The sequence below is a fragment of the Octopus sinensis genome, linkage group LG7 (assembly GCF_006345805.1).
Source record: "Octopus sinensis linkage group LG7, ASM634580v1, whole genome shotgun sequence".
Lineage (NCBI taxonomy): Eukaryota > Metazoa > Mollusca > Cephalopoda > Octopoda > Octopodidae > Octopus > Octopus sinensis.
The window spans coordinates 92,974,811-92,993,129 of record NC_043003.1 but is presented as its reverse complement, the minus strand read 5'-3'; the positions used below and the strand labels follow the sequence as shown (position 1 = coordinate 92,993,129).

The window sequence follows — 18,319 nt, the reverse complement described above, 5'->3', positions numbered from 1 at the left end:
GAAAAAGAAAGGAATGAAACTAAATATTTGTTTCTGTATTACCCACAAGGGGCTAAACATAGAGGGGACAAACAAGGTCAGACAAACGGATTAAGTCGATTATATTGACCCCAGTGCACAACTGGTACTTTATTTAATCGACCCCATAAGGATGAAAGGCAAAGTCGACCTCGGCGGAATTTGAACTCACAGCGTAACGGCAGACGAAATACGGCCACACATTTCGCCCGGTGTGCGAACGGTTCTGCCAGCTCGCCGCCTTGAAACTAAATATTCTAAATCATTTTCTGCACAGTTATCGCCCTTCCTACAAGTAATATTGGCCAGGTTTTGTGAGTATAGGGTGATGATGAGGAGGTGGGGGGGGGGCAAAGTAATTTAGATTCACTTTCAGTATAAAATTGTTATTTTATTGTTCTGAGTGAGAAAGTCATAGTTGACGTTGGAAACGTTTAATTTATTATAGATAAAACTAATTAGAATAAAAAGCAAACAATTACTAATTATATAATATTTGTTTCTAAGATTTGTTATCAGAGAGAGAGAGTTAGACTTTTGTGTCCCTTCCTAAAATATCCATAATGTTAATGAAGTAAAGCAGTTTCGCCTGTAAAACTACATTCTGTTTATGTGAGAACTGGCTGACTGTGGTTCTGCAATTGTATTTTTATTATGGGTACCAGTGATGTAAGTAAAGAAGAAAAAGTTTTAGCTGTAAAATGAAAATCAAATTGTAAGGTTGGTTTGCTGAGAACTTACCCCTGTATTTTGGCACTCACCAATGAGATATATATATGTATATATCATATAATATTAATATTAGTATACTAAAACATATAAAATGATATTTTTTTAGGGAATGGGTGAGATTAAAACTCAAAAATAAACAAAGACACTGTGTGTTTGGTAAAATTACTATGTATAAAAACATATATTTAGTCTTGTTCTAGATCTACTTTACGATTAACCCCACCATCCCAAACATGATTTTGAAGCAATAAAGACCAAATATGCAGTCATATACAGAAATAAATTTCATCTGAATTCCTGAGATGAAGAATTATCATTATTATTTATTAATATATTCAAACTAGTGTTCTCATATTAGTCACAACACTATGACCCCTACACTCTCTAGGCCTTTTCAGCTGTCTTGCATTGGTAACATTTTTGGAATTTCTGTCTGAACCATTAATTAAATCCTCAAGGGAAGGTTGTTTTCATTCCCTTATTAATACCAAAGACATTTTCCTATCATTTATTCTTGTATTTATGATATCACTTACCTGGTCTAAATGAACCTGAGTAAATATGGCTTGACCGGATTAAACTCATGCTAATCACTTCATTTATCATTTGGCATTTAGTCATTCTTTATATTCAATATCAAACTGTCCTGAGATTATAGATATTGATTTCAAATTTTGGCACAAAGCAAGCAATTCCAGTGGAGGGGCTAAGTTGATTACATCGCCCACACTGATCAAATGGTAATTATTTCATCGACTCCTAAATAATGAAAGGCAAAGTCAACCTTGGTGGAATTTGAACTCAGATCATAGAGACAGGTGAAATACCTATTTCTTTACTACCCACAAGGGGCTAAACACAGAGTGGACAAACAAGGACAGACACACGGATTAAGTCGATTACATCGATCCCAGTGCGTAACTGGTACTTAATTTATCGACCCTGAAAAGATGAAAGGCAAAGTCGACCTTGGCGGAATTTGAACTCAGAACGTAACAGCAGACGAAATATGGTTAGGCATTTCGCCCGGCATGCTAATGATTCTGCCAGCTCACTGCCTGGTGAAATACCACTAAGCATTTTGCCTGGCATACTAACAATTCTACCAGTTCACCACCTTAGTTAGTTTATAGATATTAAGAGCTTTAAGTTTCACTTTCCTTTATGGTCATAGATTTCTTTCTTCTTAATTAGAAACTTCTATAGAGCATTCATCTCTATGCTAGGCCTACTGAAGAGGTTATCTAGGCTTTGTATATGCACTGTTTCTTTTAGTCATCCTATTTTCAAATCTCAGTTCCTATTATCCTGACTTACTTCCACAAGGATTTCTGACCTCCTTTTTAACCCAATAAATGATTATCCATATCCAATTTTTCTGTCACCCTACAGGTTACAGGTTTATGATATTCTTCTAGCCTTACTTTTAGGAGGCATTTGGTTTCATGTTTCCATTCATTACCACAGCTGCATGAGATGGAACACACAGAATTCTTGGTCTCTGAATCATGATCTCTCCTGGTGGAGGTTTTGTTTGAAAGAGATATCCCACAAGATTAAACCTACTTTCAATACTATCCCGTCGGTGTTTCTTCCACAGCACTTCTGAAATTTTCCAAAATGCCTCCAATGTAAGATCACCCTTGTGGAATCAAATCAAAAAAATAATAGAAAACAACACTGAAAATAAGCAAACTAAGAGAATTAATGCATATTCTTGATAACCACATAACCACTTGAATAAGGTTAGTGTAGAGATGAACACCGTATGAGAGTTATTAATAAAAGAAGAAAAAAAAGCATTAAACCTATTGACTTAATAAAAAGTTAGGTTTTAAAGCTCCTAATTGCCATTATCTAATTACCTTACAGAACAATGGGAAAGTAAATATAAATGTTAAGTGGGGTGATTCAGCTAATGGGTATGTGCTTAGTTCCTGGGTTAGTCATTCGGTATATACCCTGGTTCAAGTAGAAGAGTAAGCAATGGTACAAGCAAGAGAAATGGAGTACATCCTGGTATGGACAACAAAATTAGAACAATCCTTCCTCATGGATTTATAAAGGATTACTCAGTATGACAGGCACCAGAGGAGAGCTACAGAGCACAACAGCTGACACGTAGTGAGAACAAGTGTCCAACTATATCAGTGTATAATAGAAATAGATTTCTCATTTATTCTGTGGTAATCAAATAAATTGTTTACTAAACTTTTTTTGGCAAATCTACATCATTAGATGGATGATTAATCCTGTATATTTATATAGTTTGTAAATATTCTAATTAAATAGTTTATAAACTTGACTGCATTCTATATTCAGGAAACTCAAATTGTCTGAAAACATAAATTAGTTATCAGATGATATTCATAGGAGTTTTAACCATAAAATTATATATTTTAAATGAACCCATGGATGCAAATACAAACAATGTATGTGACATAGAATTCTAAAAAAAAAAAAAATTAACATCCAATTTTAATATTCTGTGGTGTGTGCCATTTGTATTTGCATCCACACTTAATTTTAAAATAAAAGCATGTGTTTATTCTTTTTCTTTGATTCTAGGTTAGTTTTCAAAATATTTAATTTAATTACATATATTATTATACAGAATTAATTATTTTGTTTGATCTACAGTATATTACATCAATTTTGCTGAAAACGTTTATATATCATTTAACAAATGAATAATTTTGTTGTATAGTGTTAAGATACCATACATTTGGGTGTGCAACCAACTAAACAGAGATGGGGATTAAAATGGTAACAATACCTATATATGAGGGTAAGTCAAAAATTATCCGCACTTTTGCCATAACATATCTTAATTATTGTCACACTGCCTTTTGTGCATGCTTATAGTTGGTACTATTGTGGTCATTAGATCGAAGTTTGAGCCTGATTGTGCCATTTTCCTTTCTGGCTTTACAGTGTAAGCATGGCCATTCCACTAGCAATGTGCACCAAAGAAGAACAAAGAGGAGTGATCCGAGAGATGGTAATGGGGAACCTGTTCAAGCTAGCTGAATCTTCTCGTCAGTGGTGGAGGTTGATGGGCGTCCTGCTACCTCTTTGTGTGTCAGGTTTCAGTCCACTCCCACACAGATTTCTACTCAGTAGTGCACTGTCCCAGTATTGTGCTAAAAGCCTCCTATGAATTCCAGCACCTGTCACATCTTCCGACCAGAGAAATCGGATCACTGCTCTTTGTTCTGCATTGGTGCACATTCCTAGTGGAGCAGCCATGCCTACACTGTAAAGCCAGAAAGAAAAATGATGCGATTAGGCTCAAATTTCAATCATGTGACCACAGTAGTACCAAGTATAAGCACATATGTGCAGGAGGCCTTGTGACACAATAATAAAGATATGGTGAAAATGTGGATAATTTTTAACTTCCCCTCATATATATATATATATATATTTATATATTAAAAAAAAAGAAAATGCTTTGAGTACTTTATCATGGATAAAAGAAAGTATTTACATTTTTATCAAAATATGCTACAGGTAATGTAACAATAGTGATAGAATTCAACTACAATAGATTTAGGTATAAAAATAACAACAAAAAAGAAAAACTGTATTTACATCGATTACAAAGTTAGGGGAAAAAAAACAGGTGATTTATTTCAAAGATTTAGTGAGAGAAAAATATTGATTTCTTTCTTAGGTACAAGGCCAGTTTTATAGAGGAGAGTATATATATATATATATATATATATATATAATCAAGTGTATAGACACCAGTATTTTACAGGTATTTATTTTATTGGTCACATTGGGATGAAAGGCAAAGTTGACTCTGACGAGACTTCATAACTTAGTAGAGCAATGGGACTAAAATACTTGTGAGGAGGTACGTAGTCATCTGCTCTGTTTTTGACTATTAATTGATTTACCAATTTTAGTCAAAGGGGAAAATATGGAACAAAAGGACAAAACATTATATAAGAAAGAAATGCCAATTTCATGAACTTGTGAAAAGGGGAAAAAAAAAAAAAAGATTGGTGTGGAATTTCTTAGGGTAAAAATATGCTCAATACTTTAAATAAAATGGCTAGAGTCAGATAAACTCTATGCATTATTTTATTATTGTCATCATCATAATCATCTTTTATATCAGAATTTTGTTTTGCCCTATTTCTGTGCATAATACATACATACAAATGTGTGTGCGTGTGTATATACATACACAGATATATACATACATCATATATATAGAATTAAATGTAGGTATAAGCAAGTTAGACAGATCTATATGTAAAGTATATTAGATAAATGAAATACAAAGAATGTATATATGTATATATATAAAAAAGGTCTGACTGAGATCCCTATCTCTATATGGAACTTTTCCTGTAAGTTGGACCTTTCTATATTTATACATATACACACATTTTTGTATTTCATGTATTTAATATACTCTATACATTGATCTTCTAACTTGCTTATCCCTAAATTTATTTCTATACCCCCAAGTTTAAATCTTTTGAGTACCACTAAGTGTATACAGAGAATATCTGTATATCCATCATGTGTGTGTGTATAAAATTATGCATTTACAAGAATAGTGATAAGAGTGACTTTGAAATATCAACTTTCTAGCTTTGATCAGACAATCCAAAAAAGGCCAGCAGGTTGAAACTTTGATGTTACTGTCTCCACTATTCTTGTAAATTATAATAAATATGCACTTTTACAAGAGTATTGAGTAATCCTTCAGTCTAATGTTAAATTGTTTTTATTATAACTTGATATAAAAAAACAAACATCGATATATATATATACATATAGGCTTGTTGAGCAAACAAGATGAATAGAACTTAAATGCATATCTATAGGTATTTTTTATTATATCTAATCAACAAATGTTACAAGAGTAGCTTAAAGTAGCTCTAACTTCTGGTAATCAAAATTAATATACATACACATGTATATATATATATATATATACATGTGTATGTATATTATATGTATGTATATATATATAATGGTGTTATTGAGACCCAAAGGTGTCAGGTAATGCTGAATAAGTGCTATATGACTTAATTTTCCTCTCACACCGTCTCTGATGAAGGGATATTATTAATTAATATCCTAGAAACAGCTGTAAGACCTTCAATCTATAAATGCTCTAATATCTATACAACCTTGTTTTTTTATTACACAAAAAAAATTCTTATGTAGGTATATATATATATGTGTGTGTGTGTGTGTGTATTTTGCTAAAATTAACTCCATTTACATTACTTCATGTTTTATGATGAAAAATGTTGATGCAAAACTTTCAATGAACATGAAAAGTGTAGTCAATTTTAGCTATAATAAACTTAATTAATGTGCCAGCATATTAGTTACTATTTACTTCGTTCATATAACTACTTATAAACATAGTATAGTACTCTTGTTCTCTCTATTTATACATATATATGTGTGTGTGTATGTGTGTGAGTGTTTGTGTTTATGTCAAGTTACACATGAACAAAATTTAAATTAAACTCAAGGAGAACTCAATAGTTTTCAGTATAGTTCATATTTTTAATTTTTACAAAGTAAAGTTTGACAGTGGCTTGAAAGTTTTGGCTCATGGCATTTCAATGATGGCAATCAAACCAAAATTTTGAAGTTACAGTCAATAAGCTTTTCTTTGTAAAAACTTATGTTATTTAAAATAGTTTGATCCAATTCTATATGACTTAAAGTTTTGCAGGCCTCTAACGGCTCCCATGACTTTAGGAAACATTTTTTCATGCTAAGAGTTGCTGAAGCATTGAACAAACTGCCGGCATCAGTTGTTAGTTGTCGGAGCACTGCATCCTTCAAAACTTCCATGCTTCCTGAGATTCGCCAACACTACACCTGATTTTCTCCCCTCCATACACACACAAGCATGTATCTGACTCATACACTGTTCGCTTTCCAGACATTTGTACATTACTGCATATACTCTATACGCACTTTTGACAAGTTGTGGTGCACCTGAGCACTGTATACAATAATTTCATTATTATTATTATTATATAGAAGCCAATCTTTCAGGTTATAGATTACCAGATTTATAGCCTAAAAGAGATGGACTTCTGTTAGGGGCCTGCAAAACTTTACGTCATATAGAACTGGATCAAACTATTTTCAATAATAAATGTAACACCTACTTAATGTGTCGAGTGCCCTTATCTTCTGTTTGCCCACTAGTTCATATGTGTGTGTAAAATGAAAGCGATGAATACGACAGAAGACAACACAGGATGTACAAGTCTTAACAAATGTTGTATTAGTTTAACAGGTTAAAGGAAGGGAGAGAGTCTTGACATTTCAGACACTTGCCCTTCATGATAAGCAAAATATAGACGGAAAATAAAGAGAGTGATTGAGAAAAAGTGGTTGGAGGAAGAAAAAAAGTGAGGGCTTTAGGGGGCTGTATGTATGTATGCATGTATGTAAAAACGTATATATATACACATATATTTCTATGTATGCACATTCATATACATATTCGACTTCTTTTGTTATTTTTTGCCACTACGTTATATTGAAGGTGTTTATTTATTGACTCCAAAATTAATATTTAAATAAGGCTACACTTGAAGAAAGATAAAGAAAAACAGAAAACAAAATCACGTGATTCTATTGTCCTCTGTGTAAATTTTCATGTTATAATAATTTCCAACAACCAGTGAAACGAAGAAACTCTTGTATTCCAGCATCTTAGGCTTCTTTATGGATTCCTGCTGTAGCAACAGTTCCTTGCTTATTTCACACCATTATTCTCTTAACTAGTAAAGAAAATAGAATCAGATGTGAAAAGTTAAATAATAATTTAGTGACTAGTTTCAAAATAATTATTTTCTGTTTGTCTGTCTGTCTTGCATATTCTTTTACCCAATCTCTCTCACTCTCTCTTCCTTTCTCTCTCTCCCTCTCCTCTTTCTCTCCTTCCCACTCTGTCTCTTTCTCTCTCACTTTCTCTATCTCTTTCTCTTTTTTGTTTGTTTGTCCTTCTTTCCCACTTCTCTCTCCCTATTTTTCTTACACACACACACACACACATACTTTGTACATCCATTCATATGCATACTCAGTTCAATACACAAACTATACAACAGCTATCAAACAGACAAATGCATCATCAAAAACCCCACCATAAAAACAAAACACAAAATACATTTCACCAAACCATAAACTAGAACTAACAATATACTACAAAAACACACAATTCAAAACCCTACTTATCAATAACACACCACAGGTATGTAAATATGCGAAGTTACTGATGCTCAATATAAACTGGAATATAAAACAGAAATTTGTAAACTTCATGACTCCAACTTTTATATTGGCCATACTGGTACAACACTCTCTTGTGGGCTTACTATGCATTTACTATAAAGAGGAAGTGCAACACACTATACCATAAAATAAAACTAGACAGATAAATATTAATGGACAATACATCCATACTATATAAAGTTCCCTGCAAAATAGAAGCTTAATCATGTAAACAGTACTCTTATCACAACATAATGCTAAATTAAACACACTAACAACAAACACACATAAAACTAATATGTAACTGCTGACAGGGAAGTATAATGGTAAAAAAAAATGGAGCAATAAAGCCTGCATGAAGCTGATGTCTTTAAAAGAAAACATAATTACTGACATGGAAGTCTAATGGACAAAATTTTTGGTAGTATAGTCTACATAAATTCAATTATTATAAAAGAGGGAACATGGAGGACAAACCTATTTCATATCCTGATGATAAGACTGTGAAAATATTGATTATGGAACAGGAAAACTTATTGTTCCAAAGAAACTGTAAAAAAACTTGGGGATATAAAATATCTTTAATAAGAATGATAAAACTGAACATTGTTTTTTAACAAAGCATAGAAATACATAAGTTCTTATGTATTGGGTCATCCCATAAATAATGTCGTTTTTTTCAATCGCATGAACTAAAAGTTGGAGAGAGACAGGATAAACTACCTGTATCAACTTGCTATAAAAACAAGTAGTAATTTTAACTTCTCCTTATTCTTAGTGCAAGTTTTGAAGTTTGCAGTTCAATTTTAACAGTTATTTTCTCAAAGCTATAATGGAAGTGACAAAGGAGCATATTTGGCATATCTTGCCAATAAAATTAAATAAAGGCAACAGTGCAATGGAAAGTGCAAGGAATATAAATGTAGTGCTAATGGTGGTTCCAGAAATTCCAAGCTGGAAACTACAGCCTAGAAGACAAGCCTCATTTGGAAGATCTTTAGTGCTTAATGAGGATGTTCTGCAAACCTTGGTGGAACAAAATCCCATCGTAAATGTTGAGGAACTTGCAGAGAAGCTTCGATTTGGTCATTCAACCATTCATCGACTCCTGTGTGCCATTGGGAAAGTCAGCAAATTTGGTCAATGGGTTTCTTACAAAATTTCCGAGTCTAATTACATGCAGAGAGTGAATGTGTGCTCTTTTTTGCTGTCACATATCATGAATGTATCTTTCTTGGACTGGTGACTGGTGACAAAAAATGGGATCTCCATAAAAATGTCAAGTGCTGAAGACAGTGGGTAGGGAAAGGAGAAACACCAGCACCCCAGGCTAAAGAAGGTCTTCATCCATGTAAGGTGTTGTTATCTTTTTGGTGGGATATGAAAGGTTTAGTCCACCCAAACCAAATAATAACAATGGAGATCTACTGCAAGCAGCTTGAATGGCTTAAGTCAGTGATAGAAGAAAAACCACCGTCTCTGGTTTCAAGACAAAAGGTGTTCTTCCATCAGAACAATGTTCGGCCACATACAGCGAAGATGACATTCCAAAAGCTGGAGCAGTTTGAATGGGAAACAATGCCCCACCCACCATATTCATCAGATATTGCCCCATCTGATTATCATTTATCCCATAGTCTTCAAAATCATTCGGACAGAAAAAATATGAATTCTGTAGATGAGGTCAGAACAGTACAGGAGGAGTATTTTTCATCATAGACAGGTGAATTTTGGAAGAGGGGCCTTGCAAGTCTTCCAGATTGATGGAAGAGCATTGTGGAAAATGAAGGCGAGTATAGTTTAGATTAAAAATGAACTTTATCTTAATTTTGAAAAATAAAAGAAGTATTAAAAAATTGTATTATTTATGGAATGACCTAATACATATAAATACATATGCCTGTGTGCATATGAACATGTCTTAAAGATTCTTAAACATTTTGGTCCTCCTTTATCACTATACTCTATACCTCTACCTCACTGTCTTTTATCAGCATTAAACAGAAGACTGTCGTTCATACATATTTAAAGAGATGTTTTATATTGCCCTAAAGTTATAAGTCATAAGAAACTTATATAGATGATGAGGAAAAGCTCAATATATGATTGATACCTATCATAAGGATCTCAGATGGGTGAAAGCCAAAACTGACCTCGGTGATAACACTGTGTGACAAAATTTTAATCGTGCTACCCAAGAACAAAAATCGTGTTACAAAGTGTTATTGAATTGAGAATGTAGAGGGAAGGGGTTTAACACTGGTACTATTTCTGCCATCTTGTCACCTTTGGACAATAAAACCAAAAGAGGCTTCTCATAATACTCACTTAAATAATAATAATGCCCCTTCCACCACCATCACAGGAATTGAGAGCAAGTGCAGCTATTTTGAGAACAATTGATGAGTCAACAGAAAAATCCATGAGTTGGAAGGAGCCTTGATCTGAGCACACAACCTACAAAAAATAGCAACTTAATCTCTTTCAAATTACATGTCATCATTATCATCATCATCACCATCACCATGTGTGATAGTCATACCAGAGTCTTAGTGACTGTCCCATTGTACTGAGGTAAAATTGGGTGTGTCTTGATGGAAAGAGATAGTGTGACTGGTTTCCCCAAGAGTTTTTCACAATGTGGTGCTGTTGATTCTGAGAGAGAAAGAGAGAGAGAGAGAGAGATGGGGTAATGAGAGAAAGTGGGAGAGTAAAAGAGGAATTGGACTGAGTATTAGAATTGTACTTTCTTTCATCAACTGTAGAAAGATGAAAAGCAAAGTTGACCTCTGTGTGATTTGAACTCCTGATGCAAAGAGTCAGAACAAATGCCACAAAATGTCTGTGCCTTAACAGTTCTGCCGATTGCCAATCATATCAAGCATCTTCTAAAAAGCAAGAACACATCAGATTAGTCCTAGACACTCAATGTTTGATCATAGGGTTCTGCTCAGTCAGAGACGACCTTGGGCTAAACAACAACAGCAGCAGCAGCAGCAACAACAACAGCGACAACAACCATGTATGTATAATTAAACAAACAAATAATCCTTTCTACTATAGGCTAAGGTCTGGAATTTGGGGTAGGAGGACAGTCAATACATCGACCCTAGTACTCAACTGGTACTTATTTTATCGACCTTGAAAGGATGACAGGTAAAGTCAACCCAGTGGAATTTGAACTCAGAACTTAATGATGGACAAAATGCTGCTGAGCATTCTGCTCAATGTGCTAATGATTCTGCCAGCTTGATGTTTATATCAGGTCATTAAGAATGAAATGACTGATTTTGAACTGAAAGTTTATTTTACTTTATCTCAACAAAAACCTATGCAGTTAAAGTATGCACCTAAATTATCAACACACTTTTGCTGTTTTATTGGTAGGTTATTTATGCTGGCAGTGAAACATTCTGGAACATAAGAGATGATGAAATCATGAAAGGCTGTTTTTGCATCTTCTTCAGATTTGATGTTTTTTCTTTGTAAAAAGTTGTCTAATGCCTGGAAAATGTGATAATCAGTTGGTGCATGGTCTGGTGGATATGATGGATGACAGAGTACTTCCAAGTTCAGTTTCTGTAACTTGAGTAGTGTTTTTTGAGCAACTTATGGTCAAACATTGTCTTGCAAGAGAATTGACCTGTTTCTATTGACCAATCTGGATTGTTTAATTGCAAGTTCACTCATTATTTCATTCAGTTGGTTGATATATACATTCGTTGTAATTGACTTACCAGGTCTCATGAAGATGTAGTGGATGACATCAGTGCTGGACCACCAAACAGACACCATTATCCTTTTTTGGATTGTGTTTTGGCAGACACCATTAGCCTTTTTTGGTGAATATTCTTTTTTGGATTGTGTTTTGGCAACATGCAGAACACTTACTACTGTTGCTATTGTTGAAAAGAATCCACTTTTCATCACACATAACAATACAATGCAAAAATGGTTCACTTTTTTGCTGTGACAGCAAAGAACAGCAAGTTTTAAGACGATGTGTCATTTGATGCTTGTTCAGTTCATGTCGTATTCACTTGTCCAGCTTCTTGCTAATTTGTTTCAGAAGGTCCAATACAGTTGGAATTGAAACATCAAACCTTGCTGCTAACTCACACATTGTTTGAGATGTATCTGCTTCCACTACAGCTTCCAGCTCATCATTATCCACCTTGGTCTCAGGTATACCATGGGGCTGATTTTCAAGAGTAAAGTCACTACACTGGAACTTCTCAAACCATTGATGTACAGTGCACTCATTTGCCACATCTTCTCCAAACACCTCATTGATGTTTCAAGCTGTCTGGGTAGCATTAGTTCCATAACAGAACTCATATTCCATAAACAACACAAATTTTTTCACCTATCCATGGGTTCAGAAAACTCACAATATGACCAGACACCATGAATGCTTTTCAAAAAGTGATGATGCAATTCTTCAATGTTGTAAAACAAAGAATTGTCAGGATAAGATATTACAGTTAACAACTGCTGAACTTGGTGCATAAGAAAATCAGACATTTCATTCTTGATGACTTGATATATTGGCTAGAGTGAGTGGATGATCTCAGAATACTATACTTTCAAAAATTTCATGATTCCTACAACTAACCAATTACTTCTCTCAACATGTCTATACACCCTTACCTTATTTATTTTCTTTTACCATTCCATTTTCTGTCTTTTTATGTTCTATTCAATGTATTGTGCATGCATTTTTGGCTATCCTCACTGTCTTCCTTTATTCAACTTACTGCCACTTACTGTCCCCTTTATTACCCTTTTCTGACAAGTAGTGCACCTGAGCTCTGTATACAATAAACTCATTAATATATCCTTTCACAGTCAATAAAATAGGTACTAGCTGAGCACTGAAGTCAATGTAATTGATTTAGCCCCTTCCCCAAAGTTTCAGGTGTTTTTTGCCTATTCTAGACAGAATTATTATTATCATCAATGCCATTATTGCTTTGTTTGTTTATCCAAGATGAGTCTTAATCAAGCACACCTATGAACAAAAGTGTCCCATCTTCCAAGAACCAGTGTTTAATTTTCCTCAGGTATAGAGTATCCTGGACCACATTATCCAACAAGTCTTTCCTTTTATAAGTTGATTTGATAAAAATTTGGTTGTTATTTCTAGCCAGATGAATGCTGGCATAGAGGCTCCCTTGTTTGTTCATGCTGGTGATTGCTTATTAATAGAGGGGAATGAAAGTAAGTAAGAATGATAACATTTGTTTCTGAGGGTAAGCTGACAGCAAGTAATGAAAAGTAAAGATGAAAAGACTTACCTGTAGCTTAGAGTATCACTGTGGCAAGTAACAGCATTGGTAAGGGAAGTGGAGCAGGTGATTATTCCTTCTGAATGGCAATTGGATAGTTGGCAGCTAACTCATTTGATTCCAATGGACATTGGATACTGAGAACACCATCATTAGAAAGAGTAGCTCTCAGATTATCTGAGTTTGTGCCATCTGGGAGTGTGTATTGCCGAGAGAAGACATGATAGATGCTGGAACTGGCTGTTTTCTGGTCGTGTTTTGCGTGGATGGTCAGTTGGTTATCAATTGTTTTGATGGTAATTTCATCAGGTTTAAATGGACTGACGTCAAGTTGTACCTGCAACAATGACAAACAGTTATCTAGTTTAGACAAGCCAGGTCGATTTTGCTTTTCATCCTTTTGAAGTTGATGAAATAAGTACCAGGGAAGCACTGGAGTTGGTGTAATTGACTGGCCTATCTCCTAACAAATTTTAGGCCTTGTGCCTCTAGTAGAAAGGGTTATCTATAAGGAGAATTTCTCTTCTGAGACAGTTACCATAGCAAAAGGTTTATCCAAGTTTGAGTTTACGTAAGTATGTTAAATATGAACATATATAGCTTTGTTTTAATCTTTATTGATAAATGTGCCTTTAATTAATAATTAAGCAATTTTGCAGCACTCCATCCACCTGCTTGTCTGTCTGTCTGTCCTTTTCTATATTTCTCTCTACTCTCATTCTGTTTTCTCAACTCTCTCCCTCATTTCTATCTCTCTATCACTTGTATTGATTTTGATTCATGTCTGATAGTTCAGCAATTTTGCCACACTACATCCTTCTTGCACATGGTACAGTGCTAAAATGTGGCTTCAAATGCCAGGCCCTTGAGTTTAGTGACCTTTTGTGGTGAACTCACATATAAAATTTTGCTAAGACCACAACCTATACACTGGGTCGCCTCTTCAGAATCAGAAATTGCTCTGATCGTTTGCTGATGAAAAGACCTTTATATGGCTTGGCATAGATTGCTTGCAAATAAGAAGCTAATGAACTGAATAATTGGAGTTTTGCAATTAGTGGTCAATCAAATAACAGGTAAGTGATGATGATGTTCTATATCTGTTTCTTTATTACTCACAAGGAGCTAAACACAGAGGGGACAAACAAGGACAGACAAACGGATTAAGTCGATTACATCGACCCCAGTGCGTAACCGGTACTTAATTTATTGACCCTGAAAAGATGAAAGGCAAAGTTGACCTTGGCGGAATTTGAACTCAGAACGTAACAGCAGACGAAATACGGCTACGCATTTCGCCCGGCGTGCTACCGATTCTGCCAGCTCACCGCCTTCATAGTGATGATGATGTTCTATATCAAAGGACACATAGGCAAACATGTAAAAAACAGAGTTTTCTCACCTACAAAATCTACAAACATTTGTAACAGCATAACCACCATTTGCAGCAATAATTATATTCTTACCTGAAAACATTTGTCACCATCTGGGCCAACAACAATAGGATCACGAAATTTATCCAATGGTGTACTGGATTCAACACCAAAATCATCACTTGGGTTCATTCGAAGCATTGCAGTACGCATTGATTGTATGTCACGGTGCATCTGATCGACTTGGACATTCATTTCTCGAAACAGGCTGTCAAAGAATGGCACATCACTAAGGGTTGGCGTCACCACTCGCTCATTTTGGTTGGATGCAGACATGTTATTGAGACTAGGCAGTAGGACAAGTTGCCCCAATGTTGGATCTGTTGTGGATGGAGCCACCTATGGCTCCTTACCTACATTAGATGTCCTGTAAAAATATATAAATAAAAATAATTTCTAATATAAAGCAACAGCAGCAACCGTAATAATAATAATCTTTCCTACTTTCCTACTTTCCTACTAATTTTTATATCCATTTTATAAATTTAGAACATATGTATATATTTGATTTTCAGTGTGGTTTTTAATTATGTTCCTCTAGTTTCCACTTGCATTGCCTCCATTCAGATTATAAATATATTTATATATATATATATATATATATATATATATATATATATATATATATATCTATATATATATATATATATATATATATAATATATATATATATATATAATATATATATATATATATATATATATATATATATATATATATAGATATATATATATATATGTATATATATATATATATTATATATATATATATATATATATATATATTAAGTACCAGTTACGCACTGGGGTCGATGTAGTCAACTTAATCCCTTTGTCTGTCCTTGTTTGTCCCCTCTATGTTTAGCCCCTTGTGGGTAGTAAAGAAATATATATATATATATATATATATATATATATATGAAAGAAAAAAAATCCAGTGAAATCCATGAAAGTAGAGTCAATATATCAAGTGGTAATCTGGGTAGAGTACTGGTATTTAGTTGAACTCAGAAAGTGAAGACAGACAAAATGCCACTAAGTATATTGTTCGGCATGCTAACGATTCTACCAGCTTGTCACCTTAATAATAATAATAATAATAATAATAATACTAATAATAATAATAATAATAATAATAATAATAATAATAATAATAACAACAACAACAACAATAATAACAACAACAACAACAATAATTATTATTATTATAATCCTTTCTACTAAAGGCACAAGGCCTGAAATTTGGGGGTAGATGAGGAGAGATGCAGAAAGTTCGGGAAGTGGTTAAGATATGCAAGTCCAAAGAGTAGACAGTTAAGGCAGGTTAAAAGTGGGGTGACCATGTGAGTGTATAATACATAGTTGAAATTTATAGAAAAACAAAAGATGAAGACAGGTGTATGAACAACATGCAGGTATATTAGTTTGACATTCGAGAAAAATGTAAAAGTCTTTTTATGTTTTGAGTCTATGCTCTTCAACAGAAAAGAAGAAGAGAAAATAAACAAAGAAAGAATGAAAAGAACTTGTAGATTTAGCAGTCAAGCATGGGGGTATATATATACTTATATACGTAGGGGCAAATTTTAGTAGTCGTTGGCTGCCAGGTTTGGTTGAAGAGAATCAGGTACCGCTTGGCTCTAAATTCAAAATCACGATATCAAATTAACCAGCTTTATATTTGCTGACCTAGCAGGGATAAGATAATATTATTGTTCACTGGAATTCTTTCCTATCAAGCTTGTATTAATTTTGTGACTATTCTATGACTTCTTTTTATATATATATATATATATATATATATATATATATATATATATATATATATATATAAAGAAGTCAAAAATACTTCTGTGTCATAGAATAGTCACAAAATTAATACAAGCTTGATAGGAAAGAATTCCAGTGAACAATAATATTATCTTATCCCTGCTTATCTTATCTTATTCTTTCCTATCAAGCTTGTATTAATTTTGTGACTATTCTATGACACAGAAGTATTTTTGACTTCTTTTTATATATATATATATATATATATATATATATATATATATATATATATATATATATATTCCTTTACTCTCGACACATGTTTCGAAGACAGCATATTTTCATTCCGAAGGAATAAAGGGTGCATTATGCAATCTTCTCATCAGGAAAGAAAAGGAGCCTCTCTCAACAACAAGACAAACAAAAATGATTGCCTATATGGTAACCAAAGCAATAATGAGTGTTTTTTTAAAAAAATCCATTATAAGCATTGCCATCAAAAATGGATAGTAGGAGGAAGTAAAAATAGGTAGGGGACAGTATGTTTGGTGCATGTATAGAAATGTGTGGGTGTGTGCTTGTGTTAATGGGTGCGTGTGTTTGTGTGTGTGAGAGAGAGACATAGAATAATTCATTCACCTACTTATATATATATATATATATATATAAATAATAAATATTAGGGAATAAATCCAAATTTACAGGGAAAAAATCAGATTTAGGATTAAATCCAATTTTATAGTAAAATATTATATAATATTTTTTACTTTTTATTTTTTACTTTTTATTAAAATTTTATGTATTGATTAAGTCTTTCCTTGTTTGTTTTACAAAATAGTGGTTTTGTCTCTAATTAATATTATATATATATATATATATATATATATATATATATATATATATATATATATATATATATATTATATATATATATATATATATATATATATAATTTTAATCCAAACGGGAAACAAAAAAACAACAACAATGGAACAATTACAGTATTATTATTAATAGGCGCTCAGGAAATGGAAGCAGGGAGGTATGACGTTTCGAGCGGAGCTCTTCGTCGGAACACTGGATATGATTAAAATAATTTTGTAAAAATTAGAATTTTATCTGATAACCTATCATATTGATCATAACAAGCAATATCTTCGGGAATTGGGCAGATTGGCAGTCTCAAAGATCAATGGTTGGTATCCTGTTATAGGACATTAATTGTTTTGAGTGCAAAGATAATTACCATTTAACATTTAAGCCAGTCATCTCCAGCTCATATATTCTACCTTCCCTTACCTTCCTAAATTCAGCTGCCCACTTTTGTACTTTTGATAAAACTGGAGTGTCATACTCTAATGTAGCAATCATGTCAACACAAATGTCCTTGGACATTTCTGCAGGTATTTGATAACATCATGATGATATTTTATTTTCATGAGAAGTCACAAATAGTTAATTAAGAAGTCTTTTTTGAACAGTCAGTTGTCAGTTTACCTGAAAAGAAACAATGCATATTAACTTTTCAGTCCACCCACATACAAACTTTAGCCAATTCAAACATAATATTAATTCCACTAAACTGTTATCCATTTACCTCAATTTATTGAATGCTGTTGAACTTCCCATGGCAAATATTTATTTATTTTGGCAAGGCATAAGTTCAGTTTTTGTAGATGTGGAGTATAGATGATTGAAATGTGTGAATTCTATCACTGATTCATGCTTTTTTGTCCCTTCAGGGATTAAAAAGTAAAAGCAGGCATTTATTCCAATATTTGGCTATTGGACAAAACCTCCATCA

At 33.3% G+C, this 18,319-nt stretch overlaps 1 protein-coding gene and 1 long non-coding RNA gene across 4 annotated transcripts in view; both read right to left on the bottom strand.

The window, feature by feature from the left end:
• Positions 1-319: 319 nt before the first annotated feature.
• On the bottom strand, positions 320-5,608 carry LOC118764330. The gene is made up of 2 exons (XR_005000145.1): positions 1,821-5,608; positions 320-1,577 (listed from the first exon to the last, which is right to left on the bottom strand). It is a non-coding gene; the product is annotated as an uncharacterized LOC118764330 (long non-coding RNA).
• A 1,400-nt stretch (positions 5,609-7,008) lies between these two features.
• LOC115214197 (heat shock protein beta-1-like) overlaps positions 7,009-18,319 on the bottom strand; it is a 47,516-nt gene continuing 36,205 nt past the window's right edge. For 2 of the 3 annotated variants that reach the window (XM_036504942.1, XM_029783298.2), the window contains 3 exons: positions 14,780-15,113; positions 13,323-13,650; positions 7,009-7,532 (listed from right to left, as the gene is read on the bottom strand). In XM_036504942.1, coding sequence (XP_036360835.1) covers positions 13,384-13,650; positions 14,780-15,022 — 510 coding nt within the window. In that variant the 5' untranslated portion in view covers positions 15,023-15,113 and the 3' untranslated portion in view covers positions 7,009-7,532; positions 13,323-13,383. Of the gene's footprint in view, positions 7,557-13,322; positions 13,651-14,779; positions 15,114-18,319 lie in introns of all 3 variants that reach the window. The other variant, XM_036504943.1, reaches the window with a different exon arrangement.